Here is a 19,375-nt window from a genome sequence, read left to right as displayed (position 1 = left end):
ACAAGCTCTTCATTCTCAGACTGCTGTTTTACTTGTGGTTCATAGAGCATTTAAAAGTAGAATGGGAGGCACAGCCTTCTTCAGCTTTCAGACCCCTCTTCTGTAGAACCAGCTCTCAGTTTGGATTCAGGACACAGACGCCGTCTCTGCTGTTAAGATTAGATTTAAAACTTTAATAAAGTGTATACTTAGGACTGGATCCGGTGACCCTGAATCCTCCCTTAGTTACACTGCAATAGGTGTTGGCTTCTAGGGGATGCATTGAGTGTTTCCTCTTCAGTCACCTTTCTCACTCACAATGTGTTTATACATCTCTCTGCATTTGATTATTAGCTATTAAACAATGAATACATATTACCAACTCTGTTATTAGTAATTATGCCACAAACATCAAAGACAAATCCTTATATGGTTGGAACAGAACCATGTAAGGATTTGTCTTATAATAATTTAAAGTTAGACCTAACAACATAAAAAAACCAAAACTAAAGACCATAAGTTATTGTTTGTTTTTTTTACCTGTCCCAGTTTCTCCATTAATGTACAGCATTCATTTGTTGATTATTTATCAAACATAAAATTCTCACCCTTTTATTCTGCTTTTAAAAAAAGAAAAGAAGAAAAAAGATAGTGGTTTATATTTTAAAACACTGTCGCCAAAAGAAAAAAAAAAAGACTTCTTGTGGAATTCATATTCATTTTCTTTTATATATTTTTTTCTCATTAATGCAGTTGTACTGTGTATTTTTCCAATTTGTTTTGCAGGAAAGTATTTTAAAGAAGAATTAGATAAAGTTAAAAGCGACACCAGCCAGGAAACGGCTCTTTCTAATCTGTAGCGATGACAGGAAGTACGTAAAAGTTCGCGCATGTGTAAAGCAAACCTTACCCTGCGAGTCATCGCTGAGGGTTTAAAGCATATGTTTTTGTTTCTGTTTCGTGTGCAGTCATTTGTGTTGATCTTTTTATTACTTTGATTTGCAGTGACTCTTCCCGCAGGAACATTTCTATGGGACAGCACTTAATTGAGACTTCCAGTAATGTCAGGTTGCTCGGTTATCCCTCTGACGTTACCGCAGCGGGACGGGGGCGCGAGGAGGATTCGTTTCATTCACCTGGTGGGTCTGACATCGTTCAGACTGACAGAGAGCACCAAACAGGTGAGTTAATGGTTCACAGGTAGTCCAAGAGGGTGATGTATTACCACCAGCATAATAAACACATCTCCTTACTTGCAGGACGGTCGCAGACTTTCTAATTGGATAGTGATAAGTAATGTTTAACAAATAAGTACTGTAGCTAACTAAAAACAAAAAACAGCTTAGTAAAATAAATAAATAAATAAATAAAGCTTGACTAATACTATACTGCAGTTTTACACTCATCGGGCATTTTATTAAGTACACCTTACTAGTACTGGGTTGGGCCTACTGTTGCCTCCAGAGCCAGCTTAAATCTTTGTGGCACAGATTCAACAAGGAGCTGGGTACCTTCCTCTGAGATTTTGATCACACACAGCTCCTGCAGATTTGTCGGCTGAACATCCATGATGTGAATCTCCTGTTCCAGGACATCCTCCTGGAGTTGGACCTGGTGGCTGTGGCGGCCATGTGTGTACAGTGAACTCATTTTCGCTGCCAGTTTGAGATTATTTGAGCTTTGTGACATGCTATGTTATCCTCCTGGAAGCAGAAGATGGGTAAACTGTGGTCATAAAAGCTGGACATGGTGAGCAACAATACTCAAGTAGCCTGTTGAAATTCTGTTCAGTTGGCACTAAGAGTCCCAAATTAAACTTTGCTCCACCCAAACCCGCAAAATGTAGCGTCAGTTTCTTTTCTTAGCTGACAGGAGTGACACCCAGTGTGGATTTCTTCTGCTGTAGTCAATCTGCTAAAAGCTTCAACATGTTGTCCATTCGCAGATGCTCTTCTGCATAATTTAGGTGGGATGAGTGGATGTTTGAGTGGTTCTTGCCTTCCTTTCAGCTGAAAACTCAAAAGTCTGGCCAGACTACTTTGACCTCTGGCATCAAGACATTTTCACCCAGAGAAATTCTCTGTAAAAGCATGTTTGTGTGGCTAAAGTCCCAACAACCATGTCACATTCAAAGTCACTTAAATCATGTTTTTTCTCCATTCTGATGCTCGCGTTGAACTTCAGCGGGTTGTCTTGGTCATGTCTACATGCACAAATGCACTGGGGTGCTGGCATGTCATTGGCTTATTATAGACTCACATTAATGAGCAGTTGAGCATGTATACCATTAACATGGTCAGGCAGTGTACGTTATTGTCAGGCTTTATACGGCGGTGGCTTATATTCATCCTCTCTGTTTCAGGGTTCAACGATTCCGCTCTATTTGGGAGCCGATCTCCTCTCAAAGACTGATGTGCGTACAGAAAACCATCCAAGACACCATGCCAAGTTTGCCAAGAAAGGCCTTGCAACAAAAATAACTTTTTCCTCAGGTAAAATACAGACATACCAGTGGAAGTTAAACATTAACTACACCTGTGCCTCTAAAACCACGGGGTGGGTGTAGACAATCAAATGAAATAAATATGACTAGGGGGAAATAAACATAGACAAGCTCATGCTATCGCATTGATATGCACCTTATTTTTAGGTAAAAGTCACCCACCAGGACAGACACATTGTCACACTGATCCCCCTGATTGTGTTCAAGCTTTCAGGTTTCACGGCTTGAAGGTACCCTCTGCAAATAACAGCCTGTGGTTCTACAGCATTCAGGGACTTTTTCGAGTAGCCTTTGAGTTGTACAGTAAGCAAGATCAGCTTGCTGTGCTGGAGAATTTCCAGGTAAACATCATGTATACGTGATAATTTTATTTTTCTGTCACAATGCATGTTTTAATCACATCTGTCCCCTAGGATGTCTGGAAAGCACAGATCAGTGACAGCCCTCTGGAAGTGAGTTACAGCCTCAGCGTGCAGCTGGACCCTTCAGGGTCGCTCAGCCAGCGTGACTCACAATCAAAGGGTGTAATATCACAGCCTCCTTATTTCCAGGCTGACAAGGACGTGGTAGATGTTAGTAGCATGGACACTGCTGACACATCAGCAGATCATGATTATTGTTCTCTTCCCAAGCAGAGCTTACAATCTGAGCAAAGAGAAGTAGTAATATCCACAGTGAGACAAAAATTGCACCGCTTGGATGAACAGTTCTCCTCGGAGCCTCGAAGCTGCTCAGAGCAGCTGGAGACGGTCTTGCTGCTTTTGGAGAACATTGATCGCTACATAAATGGGAGACTTGAAGAAAAAGATGCGACGGAGATTGTGCTGGCTCTGCTAAAGGCCAAAGACTGGGGCCCAGTGTATTCAAGCAGCCTGCTCACTTGTATAGGACGTTGGCTTGGCCAGCAGTTTCATGCAGCCAACAGCAGCATCAGCCAGAAGGTGGAGGGCTTTAAACTTCAGCACATTGAGCGCATCAGCGACCTGCCACCTGCTGAGGAACTAGCCACAGAGCTGTTCCCTGAAGCGATGCGGACGCTGCTGCTTCACTGGATGGGCTTAAGTGAGGACTTCAGCCTTGAAAAGAGACGCAGCGAATACCCAATCCTGCTCCTCATCCTCGAGTTTGCCAACCACAACCTCATCACTGGCGTAGCTCATGTGTTGTACTCCAGTCTTATATGCAGGTAAAAGTGTCAACATAAGACCTGTTTTTCAATGGAACAACGTTTTATATTCAAATAAAGGTTTATTTTGTGCGTGTGTGTACATTACTATACATATGACTCCTCTTAGGTTGGGTAAGGTTCAGTATTAGCAAAAACATTTGTTACACAGTACCCTGAAAAAATCTCCAGATTCTCATTTCTTACTTTTGCTAGGAAAAGAGATATGGGTGGAGATTGATCAAAACACACTATCTAATATAGAAAGAACAGTGGCTGAGATCCAAACAAGCTTAAAGTCAGTATCTGGTTGTGACCACCTTTATTAGTGTTTCATTGTGTTTTTACTGTCTAGGTATGTTTTTGCTGCATTGACAGTGTGCTTGGGGTCACTGTTATGCTAAAAAAATAAAACCTCTGACCATCAGATATTTCCAGGTGGTATTGACTGGTGGATCAAAATCTGACTGTACTTTTCTGGGTTCACAGTTCAATCAGTTTTGATTAAATCTCTGGCACCACTGGCTGAAATGCAGCTCTATGACAGAGCCTCCACCATGTTTTACACACAGTAGCAGAAGATACAGTTGTACCTCTCTTCTGAACTTGTCTGTATATCGTGACGATGATTTGAACCAAAAATGTAAAATATGGATTCATCTCTCCATCAGACCCGTTATCACTGATTTTCAGGTACTGTTTATCTGCTGTGGGCTAGTTTTTGGGTTTTTAGGTCCTCCACTTGTCCAGTTTCTTCTGATTTATTTTATTGATACAATGCACACTATCCTGAGATATGCCAGGTTCATGGCTAAAGGTTCTTTGGGAATCACCTTGGTGGTGTAAACATTATTTTTGAAACACGTTATGATCCAACCATATCACATAAAAGGAAATGCTGCGACGTGTTCTAAAACTTTTTTAAGACACAAAATTTATTTATTTGAAACACATTAAAAAGTACAAAAGAACATTTGAAACACATTTACTCCTCCCCACTCATCTCTGTGCAGGACAATTTACAGGAATTGTCCTGCAGGGGCCAGCAGTTCCCTGGAGGCCCAGGTAAATATTCCTGAGGAAAGAAAATTAATTATTACGCTGCCCAGAGTTCATAAATGTAAACTTTTTCTCCATGTTATATCACTTTAAATCTTGCTGTGCAAACTATGTCATTCTTACTTGGATTACTCTTCTACTGGCCCTGGAGGGGTCCACCCACTACATACATTTGCGCACAGAGTTCTCTGTCCATGAGGAAACCCCGCTTTGGATCATGGCTCCTGAATTCACACAAATCACAGACAAATTATTTGTTTTCTTTGTGTACATTCATGTATAAATGATGATGAGACAGATGAAGATGGCGATCTTTACCTTGAGATTCAAAAATTGGCTGAGTGTCTGCTGTTTCTGCTTCTTTTTTGCTGTTTATGGAAATTGTGCAGCTCACAATTCCTAAGAGACACGAAGTAGAGAGGTTAGGGGTGGATGTGGGGACAAATGGTCCAGGTTTTACTTGTGTGTTAGGAAGGATTGTCTGACAGAAAGTTCTGACTCACTCACCAAAAGTCAGAAGGGGCAGCATCAAGAAAGTGATGATGTGCTTTAAAAGTCTTGTTTTGTCTGCAAAGAGAGAACCACAGGGGAGTTTACAGTCTGATAACAGAATCTTCTTCTCTCATTCTAAATGATGTTAAAATTGAGTAGTGGTCCTTACTTTGCTGTATGCGAGGGTTCATAAAGGGACCTCGTCTCCTATGTTTTCTCCGACGGAAGACCCTAAAAGATGACACACAAGTTTAAAGACTTATTCTACAGGTGAAGATTTACACCGTCGGTACGCCTGAGGATGTTTTATCCAGAATGTAGCGTGCAGTCCCAAAAGCATCCACACACATACTTGTATGAGGTCTCTTTATATGAAATATTTGGAGCTCCGTCTTCCCTATAATAGCCTGACTCCTGCAGGCGGAGGCTTCTTCGTGCCATCACTGTAAAATGGCAGAAAGACAGAAAATGATCAGTGATTCACTCTTTAAACACAAGATGCATTCATCACTATGTAAAATCAAAACTTATTATTAAAAGCTGTTTACTTTCTCTACTTAGAATCATTCAATATATTTAACATCCTAAGACCTGGCCTCCACATATGTGCACACAACACATTTTGGGTTGTCTAGACCAAAATGCAAAATTTTGCTCTACAAGGGGCTGATATCCACTTATGAGGACATTATACTGCCATTGAGATTTAAAGTGAATGTCCTCATATGTGGATCTCATTTTTCTCAGAAACAAAAATCAGGTCGAAACAAACAAAAAAAAGTAATTCTTTGTTTTTACAGCCCAAATAACAAAGAGAAATTAAAAAGGCATGCCATGAAAGAGTTCAGGTCTTAGGAGGTAAAACAAATCTTTGCATCTCTGCTGCAATAAGTCTTTAAAGCAATGTGCACCAAGCTCATACCTTTAGGGATCAGGTGTTCACCTGTCTCTGGCTGATCTTTAGTGGATCAGTGTATGCTTGTCGTTTTTTCTCTCTCTCGCTGCAATCACAGGTATCTGAGTATGCTGAGTATGCTGAATGCTGCAAACACGAAGGTTGACTAATAAATTTATTTTTTTTCAAATCCAATAACATTCTGTCTGACGCAGTTGCCATGGAAGCACGTGTAAACACTGTCAGCAGAGTTGCTATAATTCGTCATTTTTTCACATCACCTGTCACCCGCAACTTTTTCCCGACCGCATCTTAAAAAAATGGACAAAATAAAAAAAAACAGCTTAATAAAATAAATAAATAAAGCTTGACTAATACTATACTGCAGTTTTACACTCACCGGGCATTTTATTAAGTACACCTTACTAGTACTGGGTTGGGCCTACTGTTGCCTCCAGAGCCAGCTTAATCTTTGTGGCACAGATTCAACAAGGAGCTGGGTACCTTCCTCTGAGATTTTGATCACACAAAGCTCCTGCAGATTTGTCGGCTGAACATCCATGATGTGAATCTCCTGTTCCAGGACATCCTCCTGGAGTTGGACCTGGTGGCTGTGGCGGCCATGTGTGTATACAGTTCATAAATGTAAACTTTTTCTCCATGTTATATCACTTTAAATCTTGCTGTGCAAACTATTTCATTCTTACTTGGATTACTCTCCTCTTGGCCCTGGTGGGGTCCACCCAGTGCATAAATTTGCACAACCACCACTTTGCAGAGTTCTCTCTAGGCAAGTATGTCCACGAGGAGACGTCGCTTAGGATCATGGCTCCTGAATTCACACAAATCACAGACAAATTATTTGTGTTCTTTGTGTACATTCATGTATAAATGATGAAACAGATGAAGATCCTTACCTTGAGATTCTGAGGTGAAATTTGGCAGAGTGTCTGCCACAGGATGAACCTCTGTCATCTGTTGCCTCAGAGACGTACGTTACTAATTGTTTGCTTTTGGTGAAAATTGTGTAGCTCACAATTCCTGGGAGACACAAAGTAGAGAGGTTAGGGGTGGATGTGAGTACAAATGGGCCAGTTTTACTTGTGTGTTAGAAAGGACTGTCTGACAGTATAGAATCAGAAGGTTCTGAGTCACTCACCAAAAGTCAGAAGGGGCAGCATCAAGAAAGTGATGATGTGCTTTAAAAATCTTGTTTTGTCTGCAAAGAGAGAACCACAGGTGAGTTTACAGTTTGATAACAGAATCTTCTTCTTCCATTTTAAATAATGTTAAAATTGAGTAGTGGTCCTTACTTTGCTGTGTGTGAGGGTTCATAAAGGGATCTTGTCTCCTGTATTTTCTCTGACAGAAGACCCTAAAAGATGACACACAAGTTTAAAGACTTATTCTACAGGTGAAGATTTACATTGTCGGTACCAAGCAGGGCCGTGCAGAGAGGTTTAAAGGGGCGGGTGCTTAAAGCTAAAAAGGGGCACATTGAGCCAGGCTGAATAACAACAACACACATTCATCAAGAATCTAATATGGGCAACAAGGCAAAGCAAACGTAGCCGATGTTTTACCTGATGGGTACAATGTTGCTGTTGAGGGGTTGCTGTGGATAGTGCTGGAGGGCAGGGCTGTGTTGATCTGAGACTGTAGACATTAAAAAGTCCATAGGAGAGATGGTAGCTGATTAAACAAGTGTCATGAGATAATAACTAAATGCAAAGATTGGTGACAGCGCTTAGGCTCTGCCTGTGAATCACTCTTTGCTTCTCTTCTTCCTTCCATCCCATCTTTTCATATATCACTCTCCACTTGCTGTCTATCTGAGAACAAGGCACAACTTGCTATTGCAATAAACTATAATTTAATTATCCACACCTAACAACTCTTGCACTTAATCTATAATAAAATGATGAGAGAAAAATGTTATAGCACTGCCTTACTAAAGGCCTCACACAGCTCCTACTGTTTCCTCCTCATGTCCTTACCAGCCATGTCTGGACAATGTTATATCATGAGTAATAATTTAAAATAATCCATATACATAAAACACACACACGCACGCACACACAGTGACATTTTAGACCTTCTTCAGAATACTGTATATACTATGGGCATCATGGTGCTGATCCAGAATCCTTACATTATTATTTATTACTAGAGCTACAATAATAAAGCAATGAGGAGGGGGAAGTAATAAATATGAAATAATGTCATTATGATGATTCCATTTGTTTCACTATCCACTCTGTGCAGGGCAAAGCTTATTACATGTTTAAACTGTAGAGATACAATCATTTTACTGCTGTAAAATCCAACTTTTGTCTTATTTAAAATATAAATCTAATATAATCTGCTTCTTAATGTATGTTCTTTAAAATACAGCGTGTGTTTTTTAATATATTATAATTATAATAATTATTATGTGGACATGCATATTAGATCGTTTTTTAGTGAAATATAATCCCTCCAGAAAGGCAGGAAAAGCCCGGAAACGTACTTTAAAACTAAATATGTTCTAAATACTTTAAAACTAAATATGTTCCCTAAAACGGTGACAGAGCTACAGACCCATGACAGCCAAGTAGCCAGCAGCTGTGACCAGCACTACTTGTGCGGTTAATAAAAGGACAGGTAATGTTTGTCGCGCTGTTGCATAGCACGCTCGTGTGTGTCAGTTCGTCAGTTGCAACAAGACAGCTTACCAACGTGTACGTAATAAGCTAATACTCCTGGGTGCTATACACTACAGTGTACGCTGTACACCTACTTACTGGTTTTGTGGCATCAGTCTGTGTCTCTGAGTTAACTTGTGTTTCTCCTACAGCTCCGGACCGCAAAAAATGCGCGTGCTCTTTGTGAGCTCGTTCCCGGCTCGTAATCAGCGCGTTCTGCCGTCAAGGGCGATCATTGGTTAAATGTGATCATGTGACTGATGCAAGCCAGATCCTTTTATTTAGCAAAACTGTGATTAATAGTTAAATATTATTGTTGAGGGGCACTCAACAAAAGGGCACTTTGGGCACCCATCAGGAAAGGGGCGGGTGCTCAAGCCCCTCTAGCCCCCCCTCTGCACGTGCCTGGTACCAAGGTTATTACCGTTAACGAAATAACGAAAACTAGAAGTGAAAAAACATTTTCATTAACGGAAATAAAAATAAAAAGGAGACTTTGTGAAAAAAGGAAAACTAACTAAAACCGTAATGAATGTTCACAAAACTAACTAAAATTAACTAAATTTATAACGAAAATAGTCTAGGGTGAAAATGAAGTTTAGTTTCCAGGTTTTTTCTTGCTGTGTCTCATTATGCCAGCAGGTGGCAAGTACACTCAGAAAAATTATGGTTCTTAAATGGTTCTTCAGATGTCTTCATGGTTCTTTAAAGAACCATCATACGTCAAAGAACCTTTTTATTTTGTGGATGGTTCTTCAGCTATTACAAATGGTTCTTTAAAGAACAAAAGGTTCTTCATCCTTAGCTATCTGAGTTTGTTGGTGTAAAATGGCATAAATAATATTCACTTTAATGAGGGTTTAAATTATACTGTGTGTTTTGTTTGTGTGCGGGGGGGGCAGATGGTGGGATACTGAATATTCAAATTAAAGTTCGAAACACTTGCTTAAAAATATTCTGATGGCAGGGGTGGGTGCCAAAAGCCTGATATATATATATGATATATATATATATCATAATGATAATACTAGTTACTGTGAACTTTACAAACCACCCAGCAGTAAATAATAATTGCACATGTGATCTGAGTACTTGTTTATCACTGCGCAATTTATTATTATATGTGTCAAGCCAAATAAATGACAGGGAGAGAGAGAGACGTTAGAACACGTAGTACAACCAAAGGGGGGGGGGGGCAACTGTAGGGATGCGCATGCGCACACAGATCGCGCGAGCCTTGAACTTTCTAACGGAAAGAAAACTTTCTCTCGGACGTTGCCAGTGGATAACAGTCTTCAGTACCTGCTGGTCTTTAAAGGATTCTGGATTCCTGGACTGTTGGAAAAGGTAAAACATTTTCATAAAACCTTTTTATTGTTTTGTTTTTGTTACTCGTCATTGTAGCTTGCTGTTAATGTTGTGCTAACAGTAATGGTTAGATACGTTAGCCTTTGACGTTAACGCAGTTTAGTATCTGGTATAAAGAACTGTTTTCCTAACAAAACCACTGTTACAATTAACCCCTGGAGGGTCTTAGAAAAATGCATACACTATCGGTCTTAGAGCCACAAATCGACCCAAGACTCTCCAGGGGTTAAGTGAAGGTGCTCCCAATTAATTTGGCCTGTAAAATATGTGGCTATATTGCGTGCTGCGTACATAAACTAATGTCAGGTAGACAGATATTAAAATTAATAATATGGTTAAAGTCACCAAAATGGCGCCTGAAGCCTGTTGTGTGAGCTCTGTGTCTGGTCTAGAAACTCAGAAATTCAGTAGCCTGTACTTTGAATTGTGGAGTAGCTGTATAAAATACAGCAATGCATAAGTGTTTTGAATAAACAGAAATGTGACACATGAGAAGTTGTCTTTGACTGTTACTGTATAACTTATTTTCAGAGTAGTTGACAAATTATGCTCCAGTCATTTGATGTTACCAAGATAATGTCCGTTTTTATTATAGTTAAATTTTTTTTATGTACATTTCATTTATCCAACATCATATATTAGGCAAAAAAGAGGTCATTATACTAACAAGACCAGATAATCGAAAGCATAAAATAATCAATATTTATCTGAAGAAGGCTTAAAAGTTAGAATAAACAGTGGTATAGTGGTTAGCGCTGCTGCCTCACAGCTAGAAAGACTCTGTTCAATTCCCGGGGTCAACCGGGTGCCTTTTTGTGTGGAGTTTGCATGTTCTCCCTGTTTCTGTGTGGGTTTCCACCCACAATCCAAACATACATATCTGAATGACAACCCTGCCATGGACTGGCAACCTGTCCAGGGTCTACCCCGCCTAAAAAAAACAGCTGGGATAGGCTCCAGCACCCCTCCGATCCTTATGATGATAAAGCGGCTTGGAAAATGAATGAATAAAAAATAAATAAGTTTTTGATGTCACAGAATAAAACAATGTAATGGCATTTTGTTTTGTTTTAACAGATCATGGCTCAGCAGTGGACTGTTGGAGAAGTATCTCTTTGGCTTGGGGAAAATGAATTGGCAGATTATCAACAGGTCTTTGTAGGTGAGCATTTCTATGGATGTGCCATATCAGTGTCCACAGTGCTCCACAAGAAAACCAACATATGAAAAACTGCTGAAACATCAACAGATATACCATGAAAGTGAATGTGGATTCTTCATTGTCTGCAGACTAGAAGACTGTCCCAGAAAGTTTTTGTCTGTGAAATCTTTGAAAAATCACACAAGGAAGAAACATAAATATCAGAAACAAGGATTAGAGTCTGCCCCAGACTGTGACCCTGTCATCCAGGAAACTGTTGAATTTCCCCAATCATCTGAACGAACTCTGAGTGAACTTGTAGAGAACTTTACAGAGACTGTGAGAAAACAACTGGCATTGTTTTCCTTGAATCTTCAAGAGAAAAGTATTGTAAATAGAAAAGTTCAAACATTTGTTCTTATTGAAGTAGAATCACTTTTCAAGTATTTTATTGAAAACTATAGGGAGATATTTTCTAAATGTTTGCAGACTCTTAATTTTGATATATCAAGTTTTCATTATATTGATGACAATAGTTTGGTAGAACATTGCTTCAGTGCAGTCAGCAACACATATCAACTAGACAGATACTGTGTTGAGAAATTAAACCTGTTTGAACCTGTTGAATGTATCCTGGGGATAGATCCTTTTACTGGGAAACAGGACACTTTTCAGTATATGCCACTTCTAAAAGTCTTAGAATTAATATGTAATGATCCTAACATTTTAAGACAAATTTTTAGGCCAGAATCCCGTGCTCCTGAAACCTTAACAGATTTTAGTGATGGGAAAATTTACAAAGAAAGTGATTTTTTTAACACAGACAACCCACATTTGAGAATTCAGTTGTACAGTGATGAATTTGAAGTTGCTAATCCATTAGGATCAAAGAAACGTCTACATAAAGTGTCTGCATTTTATTTTACTTTGGGAAATATTCCACCAAAAGACAGATCTGTTTTAAGACATATTCATCTGTTGATACTTGTCAAACATAGATTGGTGAAAACATATGGATTTGAGAAAATATTAGAACCATTAATTTGTGACCTACAGGTTTTGCAAGAACGTGGATTACGATTAAAATTTGAAGACAGACAGTACTGCATCAAAGGTGGTCTGGCCACAATATCTGCAGACAACCTAACCTCTCACACACTTGCAGGTTTTAGCTGCTCATTCAGTAATGGTAGAATATGCAGGTTTTGTATGTGTCATTACAAGGACCTGTCTAGGATCATTAGTGAGGGAGATTGTGTTCTTAGAACAAAGACTGTTCATGCATACCATCTGCAATGTGTTGAAGATGACCCCCACTGTAGGTCAGTGTATGGTGTAACTGGCCCATGTGCCTTCAACAAGCTGTCATATTTTGATACCACAAATGCATTCCCACCTGATGTAATGCATGATTTTCTTGAGGGGGTCATTCCTCTTGTTTTGAAGTCTGTTGTAAAAGCCTTGCACGAGGACAAAACCGTTACTATCCAAGAGGTGAATGACAGCATAAGGACTTTTAGTTTTGGACAGAATGACTGCACCTCCAAACCTGCTCTAATATCTGAGAAGGTAGCACTGGATGGAAATATCTCTGGAACTGCTGTTGAGAAATGGACATTATTTAGGACTCTGCCTTTCGTCATAGGCTCCAGGATTGAAAAGGGTAACAAGTTTTGGCAGCTTTATCTTTTGGTTCGAGAAATAGGAGAGATTATTCTTGCTCCAACCATCAGCACTGACTGGATTAGTAATCTACATGAACTGATCACTTACTTTTTGACAGATTTCATCAATCTGTTTCCTGGTGTGTTTACACCCAAGCTGCATTTTCTGCTACATTATCCTCAGCTCATCCTTGATTATGGGTCACTCCGCTCTCATTGGTGCATGAGGTTTGAAGCCAGACATCAATATTTCAAGACAGTAGCAAGAATCACCAATAACTATATTAATATTTGTCAGACTTTGGCAAAGAGGAATCAGCTTCGTCAATGCTGGGAGTGGCAGCCTGAACGGATCATCAGGAGCGATCATACACAAGCAGCAGTTAATAACTTATCACTTCAAGAACTTCCAGTGAACTTGCAGATTTGTTTGCAAAACTTGGAGACAGCCGTTACTGTGGATGAGAAACTCTGGACAAGTAAATGCATCATTTTAAACTCTGTAAAATATGCAGTTGGAGATTTCTTCATTTTGGAACTTGTGCATGCAGAGCAAATTCCACTGTTTGTGAAAATAGTCCTGATTGTGTATATCAGGGCCAACTGGTTTCTTGTTGGAAGACTTTTCACAACACTGGAGTTTATAAGACACCTTCAATCATACCACATCAGAGAGACTGATGATCTGTTGATATTCAAGCCTGGGGATGAGGTAGACTTTCATGCTTTGGACGCATACAGATGTGATGGTCAAGACTTCATTACACTGATCCACCGACCTTTTAAGGCAGTCCATACCAAAGTTAGGTAAGATACATCCTAAACCATGACTTTTTAGTTAGGAGTTGTCAACCACTGTTAAAATGATTTTAACCACTTTTTGGCTATTCCACAGGTCTGTCATCATCTATAGTCACTAATGAACTCATAGCTGTTTTTTTAGTAATGTTTTATAATATTTTTATTCTTTATCTTCGACATGCTCATTTCTGTTTTGATCGTGTCTTATTGTTTTTCTGTGCCACAGACAATGAAATCGATGGATCGACACTTCTGCAGATGACTGAAAGAATGAGTGAGCGTCTTTTTCCAAAAGTGAAAGACCAAGTGAAATTTTTGTCTGCTGTAGAGAAGCTGAAAGAGTGAGTCTTAAGTTGACTGGTTGATTCACTGAATTGTACATTCATACAATCCAGTGTTTCCCCTCCCCTAGGTTTATGGTGTTGGAGGGTGGGGGGCAAGGGGTTGACGCAAGCCCTGTTCTGTTTCTCCAGCGTTGATGTGCATCACACACCCATTTACTTTCAAATTGAAATGTCACAGCCACTCTTACTCTCTGTTATGATTCTGTTTCTGTAGTTCAGCAGCTGTTATTGTACGTTTTAAATATGCGGATATTCCTGATGCAGGACACAAGGACACGTATATTCATGTCTTGTAACAAACTCTAAACATACTTCTTACTTCTTCTTGCAGTGGAAGGCAACACAAAGAAAAGCATACTGTGTCAGCACTCCAACCTATGTTTAACTGCAAAGTGCAGTTTCCTCCAGCTGTGCTCACTGCGTTGACCAATAAAGATGCAGCACTAAAGTCACCCACCAAGAACAGACTCAAAAACATGCTTATTCAAGCACTGTTTGACCACTTGAGTAATGAGACAATGTAAGTCTATATATAATTAAGATTTGATCCATTTAAAATACAGTATGTACATCAGAATTTAAGTTCATCATTCAAAATTTGCAGGTATCCCTCTCTTGTGCAGTATGTAGACCTTCTGAGGACTGTCCTTCTGAGTTTTCCTTTTTTGAAGGAGAGTTATGGCTCTGGATATGTAAGTATTCCTGAAAAGCAAACATTGATACAATTGTCCAACAAATTGTCTTTGAATTGCCCAATTATTGGCTAATGAGTGTAACATGCTAACATTTTCATTGCTACATATTCAGAGGTTATCTGTTCCCTTGTGGCCACTACAATACAAGTATTAGTATTGTGATTTTTGAGGCAGATGTCGTGCAGTATGGTCAAACAATAAATAAAATATCAATTGCTCTTTTAAATTAATTGTTTCATTTCTCTGTGAATTCTCAAGTGAATGGTGTGAAATTCAGCATTATATTAGCTCTGTTTGCCTTTGTATCAGGATAGTGTAGTTTTTGTATTTAAAAAATTAAATTTGAAAATAGGGCAGGGATAGCTCAGTAGGTAGTGTGGTTATCCCATGATCGGAAGGTCGGGGGTTTGAATCAACTGAACGGCTACCCTGAGGTACCCTTGAGCAAGGTACCGTCCCTACACACTGCTCCCCAGGCGCCTGATTAGTGGCTGCCCACTGCTTCACTGAGTGAATGGGTTAAATGCAAAGAGAGAAATTTCCCTGTGGGGATCAATAAAGTATACATTATTATTAAAAGGTAGAGGTATTAACATATAGACTGAAAGATCATGACGAGTATGCTTGTAGGACATATTGCCATTAATACTTTATCTACCTTTTATAGTGTATTTAGCCAATCTAAAGTGCTCCAAACATTTATATCATGTGTTCGATCAACTCCTAAGAGTTAAAGAAGAGATCTGTAAATAGGAACTAATTAGGTTATGACATGATTACAGCAAACCTACCAGCTTTATGTCACTCAAAGTTTTCTGGTAAATGTCTTGCATAAAGGGAGGACCTAGTTGCACCTATTTATGAATAATTAGTTACATTTTTATCATTTGTAGGATGCTCTGCATGAGTCTCTCAGGAACAAGTTTAAAAAGGAAAGAAGACCACTAGTAGACGTAGAGGAAATTGAAAAAATGAGACAGAAATACTCAGTTCCAAATTCAGGAAGAAAAAGATCATCAGATATCCAGCCCTGTATCCTTTTGAAAAAAACCAAGGCAAGTTAAATATGCTCAATGTTTGTTTGCCATTTTAAATTGTACATAAAAGTTAAAAGTATTGTTTGTTTGTTTTTTCTCTCAATATTTGCTAAACTTTTTAATAACCAGGATATCAATCCTCTTGACGATGGGGAGGATGAAAGGAGCACCGACCAACATGTATCAGTGATTAAGCAAGAGTGCCAAAAAACTAGGCCAAATGTGGATGTCATTCAAACGCACCTCAGGAAAATACAGAAGTACAGAACACACTACATTCTTCAGCATACTACTGAAGAGGTTCTACGAGAATTCCCATGTCTCACTATCCCTGTTGTGGTGAGTGTTTTATCAAAAACTGCAGCAAAAAACAACAATAACAATAGTGCACAGCAAAAACACGAATATGTACTGATGTGCTGCACATTTATACAGACTTCTAATAATCATGTACCTACAGGACAGGCAAAGTGACTGACTCAGCAGATTTCATGAGTAATAAAAGTACACTAACAGAACACTAACAGAAATTGCCACATTGACTATGTCTTTCTCTTTGGTTTTATTTTCATGCTACAGGATAATTTTGGACTAATCTGATGCCAATGATAGTTTTTTGGGAAGAATAGTCTAAACATCCCTTTTGCACAGCAATGTGTACTTGAGAATTAAAGTAAACAAATGCAAAATTATAATTTCTTCTCTAATGATAATTGATGTGTGAAATAATGATTGTTCTGGTTTGCTATATAATGGTATATATTATGGTACAAAGCTAATATGTATATGTTTATCCTTTATTTTAGCTTCTTGAAGAGGCTTCCATGTTACTTAAAACTGATGTGGACAAAAAAGTAATCCGAGGATTCAGTAAGTTGGCAGCGAAGCTTGTGTCAATAGCCCCAAACAGCAACCTTAAAAGCCTCTGCTTAAAATCTGTTGATGAGAGCCAGACAGACACTGAAAGAAAAGGTGAGGGCACTTGGCAATAATGAGCAAAAACATTTTTAACTCCTATCTCAGATACCACTTTTTAAGGTTTCACATACAGCACATTAGTAAACACAGTGTCCCTTACAACAGCGGTCCCCAACCCCCGGGCCTCGGACTGGTACCGGTCCGTGAGTCGTTTGGTACCGGGCCGCGAGAGTTGAGGCTCAGGTGTGAAATGTATAGTTTTTCAGGGTTTTTATCGGTTTTCAGCGTTATTTTGTTATCGTTTTTATCGTTTACTCGGTTTTCCTGGGTCTTTTCACGTGTGTTATGAATAAATTTTCTTTTTTTCGGTACCGGTACTAGTTTTATTTTGTTGTATTTATCCGCGACACCTTAAAGGCCAGTCCATGAAAATATTGTCAGGCATAAACCGGTCCGTGGCGCAAAAAAGGTTGGGGACCGCTGCTTTACAATATCCACAGACTGACATTTCTCCTGTCTCGTCTCTGCAATGATGTACTTTAAGATTTAACTGATATACCCTCGATGCTATATGTAGCATCGTTACATATGTAGAGTCGTTACTATACAGTTCCACCAGTTCTTTGAAGGAGAGTAGGTGTGGATTTCATCAAAAAAACGATTAATTACACCATTATTCGAATAAGTCAAGGAAATACTCTATGAAGATTTTCAGTCATTCACACAATGTTTATCCCAAAAAATGTTCAGTGGCAGCTAGACTTGCTTTGCAAGTTCTTTAGGACTCAAATTATTTAAAGCTAGCAACTTACAGAACTGAACAACATTCTGGGGGTTTTGTATAAATGCTTAACATTTACACTGAATTACACTGAAAAGTTAATTAGGTATACATTTACTGCACTAATGCCTATGTTCTGCAAGACATTCAACTCCTGATAAAGGCACTCATATGGCCTTTACACCTTTGTATTAACAAAATTGGCCAGAAAATACTTACATATTTCTCTTTATTTTTCAGGTCAGATGGTAAACACAGCTGTTCTTCTCCTGCCATCTATTTTCAAAGAAAATGCCTCTCATCTCTTCGTCATAAATAAGGTAAATTTATATATTTTTTGGTATGGTGAGGGGGGGGGGGGGGGGGGGGTCTTGAACAAATCCAGTATTTTACAGGAGTTTTATACTTTCATTGGGACAGCTGTTGTTTATACTTATTTAAACTATACTCCTCATTTCAAGAATTTAATTTCTGTTTCAGGATCCACACAGCCCGATACCTACAATCGTACTCAGCAGCAGTGACGGCAAGCCCTTGAGTGATTCAACTGAGGTCAATGTCCAGATGGATGGACAAAAAAGGATTCTGGACAGTGGGGAAATGGACATTTCATTGGCGATGGGTATTGTCTTCTCCCTGTACCATGTCTACAATGTTGCCTATCCAAGTGAACTAAAAAAGACATTTTGCTTTTTGGAGGCATTTGTTCTCAACTTGGGAACTCTGACTACACCTGTACCAGTAGCTGTGCAAAGAGTGGCAAATGCATTAAATATCTCATAGATTGCCAGCATAGTGCAGGTGAGAGACTGAAATTATCCCAGTGTGGACTAACAAAGGACCATGAGTCTCACATTAAACTTAACTTACATAACTTAAGGCTGCAGTTCATTGATAATTTAAATAAAAAGATTGTTCTTGAAATAGTTTTACTGAAAATGCAAACATGCTGATGAAAATGTGTTGTTTAATTGTCTGTTATGAAAGTATTGCTATTTCTAATGTAAAAATTGTTGTTTTATCTATAGTATAATATTTATATGTATTTATAGTAAAGATATTTAATTATTACTGTTTAAATGACTTATATGCTATTATTAGTAGTGGTGTTGTGCTTAGCATTAAAATGTCTTTTTCTGTAATACAAAGTGCCAATAAACCATTAATATATGTCTATGTGCTTGTATTTATTTTACCCTACTCAAATTCAATTTATGATACATTTTATTTTGAAAGATTTAAAATGGTTCTTTAAAGAACCACTCAAAAAAGGTTCTTTAAAATGGTTCTTTTAAAGAACCATTTGAAGGATCTTTTTAAAAATGGTTCTTTGAAGAACCATTTCTTTCAGTGGTTCATTGAAGAACCTTTAAAGGTGCCCCAAAGAACCATTTCTTGATGGTTCTTTGGGGCACCTTTGAAGGTTCTTCAATGAACCACTGAAAGAAATGGTTCTTCAAAGAACTTTTGTTTGAAAGGTTCTTTGTGGCACCAAAAAAGGTTCTTCTATGGCATCAGTCTAAAGAACCACTTTTAATTCCAGTTGGCACCTTTATTTTTCTGAGTGTACGTTGCTCCAATTTGGGATTACTTTGAATATGACTGTGTTTTAGATAAAAGCAAGTGTCTTGTAGTGGAAAGAGACAAAATATGGGGGATATTTCTAAAGGGAAAAAAAATCCCACAAACCTTAAAGTGCACTTGAAAAGCTTGCACCTTGAGAAGGTAAGGGAGCACGCCCAACCCTCATCCCCAGAAACAGAAGCTAACCCCAGGCAAGGCAGCGTGATGCATCCCGAGACAACGCCACAAAAAACATTAATGCAGTGCTTCCAGCGGCGACCCCATG

The 19,375-nt window shown here is 38.8% G+C and overlaps 3 protein-coding genes across 8 annotated transcripts; 2 read left to right on the top strand and 1 right to left on the bottom strand.

The window, feature by feature from the left end:
- The first annotated feature begins 872 nt into the window (after window positions 1-872).
- On the top strand, window positions 873-3,740 carry LOC308404670 (uncharacterized protein). 2 transcript variants are annotated; one of them, XM_080894821.1, is made up of 5 exons: window positions 873-1,160; window positions 1,570-1,728; window positions 2,342-2,471; window positions 2,690-2,823; window positions 2,896-3,740. In XM_080894821.1, the coding sequence occupies exons 2-5, from the start codon at window positions 1,726-1,728 to the stop codon at window positions 3,670-3,672; spliced, it is 1,044 nt and encodes a 347-aa protein (XP_080750947.1). In that variant the 5' UTR covers window positions 873-1,160; window positions 1,570-1,725; the 3' UTR covers window positions 3,673-3,740. The 2 variants fall into 2 exon arrangements, with proteins under 2 accessions (XP_080750947.1, XP_080750946.1); XM_080894820.1 differs by lacking the exon at window positions 1,570-1,728.
- Window positions 3,741-4,585: 845 nt separating this feature from the next.
- LOC308404490 (uncharacterized protein) lies at window positions 4,586-8,976 on the bottom strand. 5 transcript variants are annotated; one of them, XM_080894563.1, is made up of 13 exons: window positions 8,877-8,976; window positions 7,677-7,749; window positions 7,407-7,468; window positions 7,253-7,312; window positions 7,011-7,134; window positions 6,801-6,925; window positions 6,121-6,704; window positions 5,551-5,641; window positions 5,368-5,429; window positions 5,214-5,273; window positions 5,025-5,105; window positions 4,830-4,930; window positions 4,586-4,722 (listed from the first exon to the last, which is right to left on the bottom strand). In XM_080894563.1, exons 8-12 carry the CDS (start codon window positions 5,637-5,639, stop codon window positions 4,869-4,871), a joined length of 354 nt encoding a protein of 117 aa, XP_080750689.1. In that variant the 5' UTR covers window positions 5,640-5,641; window positions 6,121-6,704; window positions 6,801-6,925; window positions 7,011-7,134; window positions 7,253-7,312; window positions 7,407-7,468; window positions 7,677-7,749; window positions 8,877-8,976; the 3' UTR covers window positions 4,586-4,722; window positions 4,830-4,868. The 5 variants fall into 5 exon arrangements, 1 of the variants encoding a protein (XP_080750689.1); XR_013973134.1 differs by lacking the exons at window positions 4,586-4,722; window positions 4,830-4,930; window positions 5,025-5,105; window positions 5,214-5,273; window positions 8,877-8,976 and having other exon boundaries at window positions 6,121-6,240; window positions 6,375-6,404; window positions 6,494-6,704; window positions 7,677-7,931; XR_013973132.1 differs by lacking the exons at window positions 4,586-4,722; window positions 4,830-4,930; window positions 5,025-5,105; window positions 5,214-5,273; window positions 8,877-8,976 and having other exon boundaries at window positions 6,121-6,240; window positions 6,375-6,704; window positions 7,677-7,931.
- Window positions 8,977-10,022: 1,046 nt separating this feature from the next.
- LOC308404517 (sterile alpha motif domain-containing protein 3-like) lies at window positions 10,023-18,637 on the top strand. Its single transcript, XM_080894593.1, has 10 exons — window positions 10,023-10,124; window positions 11,223-11,307; window positions 13,978-14,092; window positions 14,427-14,615; window positions 14,700-14,787; window positions 15,684-15,845; window positions 15,957-16,166; window positions 16,634-16,799; window positions 17,767-17,846; window positions 18,007-18,637. The coding sequence occupies exons 2-10, from the start codon at window positions 11,226-11,228 to the stop codon at window positions 18,307-18,309; spliced, it is 1,395 nt and encodes a 464-aa protein (XP_080750719.1). The 5' UTR covers window positions 10,023-10,124; window positions 11,223-11,225; the 3' UTR covers window positions 18,310-18,637.
- Window positions 18,638-19,375: the final 738 nt, after the last annotated feature.

The sequence above is a fragment of the Rhamphochromis sp. 'chilingali' genome (assembly GCF_963969265.1).
Source record: "Rhamphochromis sp. 'chilingali' genome assembly, chromosome: 10".
In the NCBI taxonomy this organism is placed as follows: domain Eukaryota; kingdom Metazoa; phylum Chordata; class Actinopteri; order Cichliformes; family Cichlidae; genus Rhamphochromis; species Rhamphochromis sp. 'chilingali'.
Note: the sequence above shows the minus strand (reverse complement) of the source record. Positions and strands in the feature narration are given on the sequence as shown.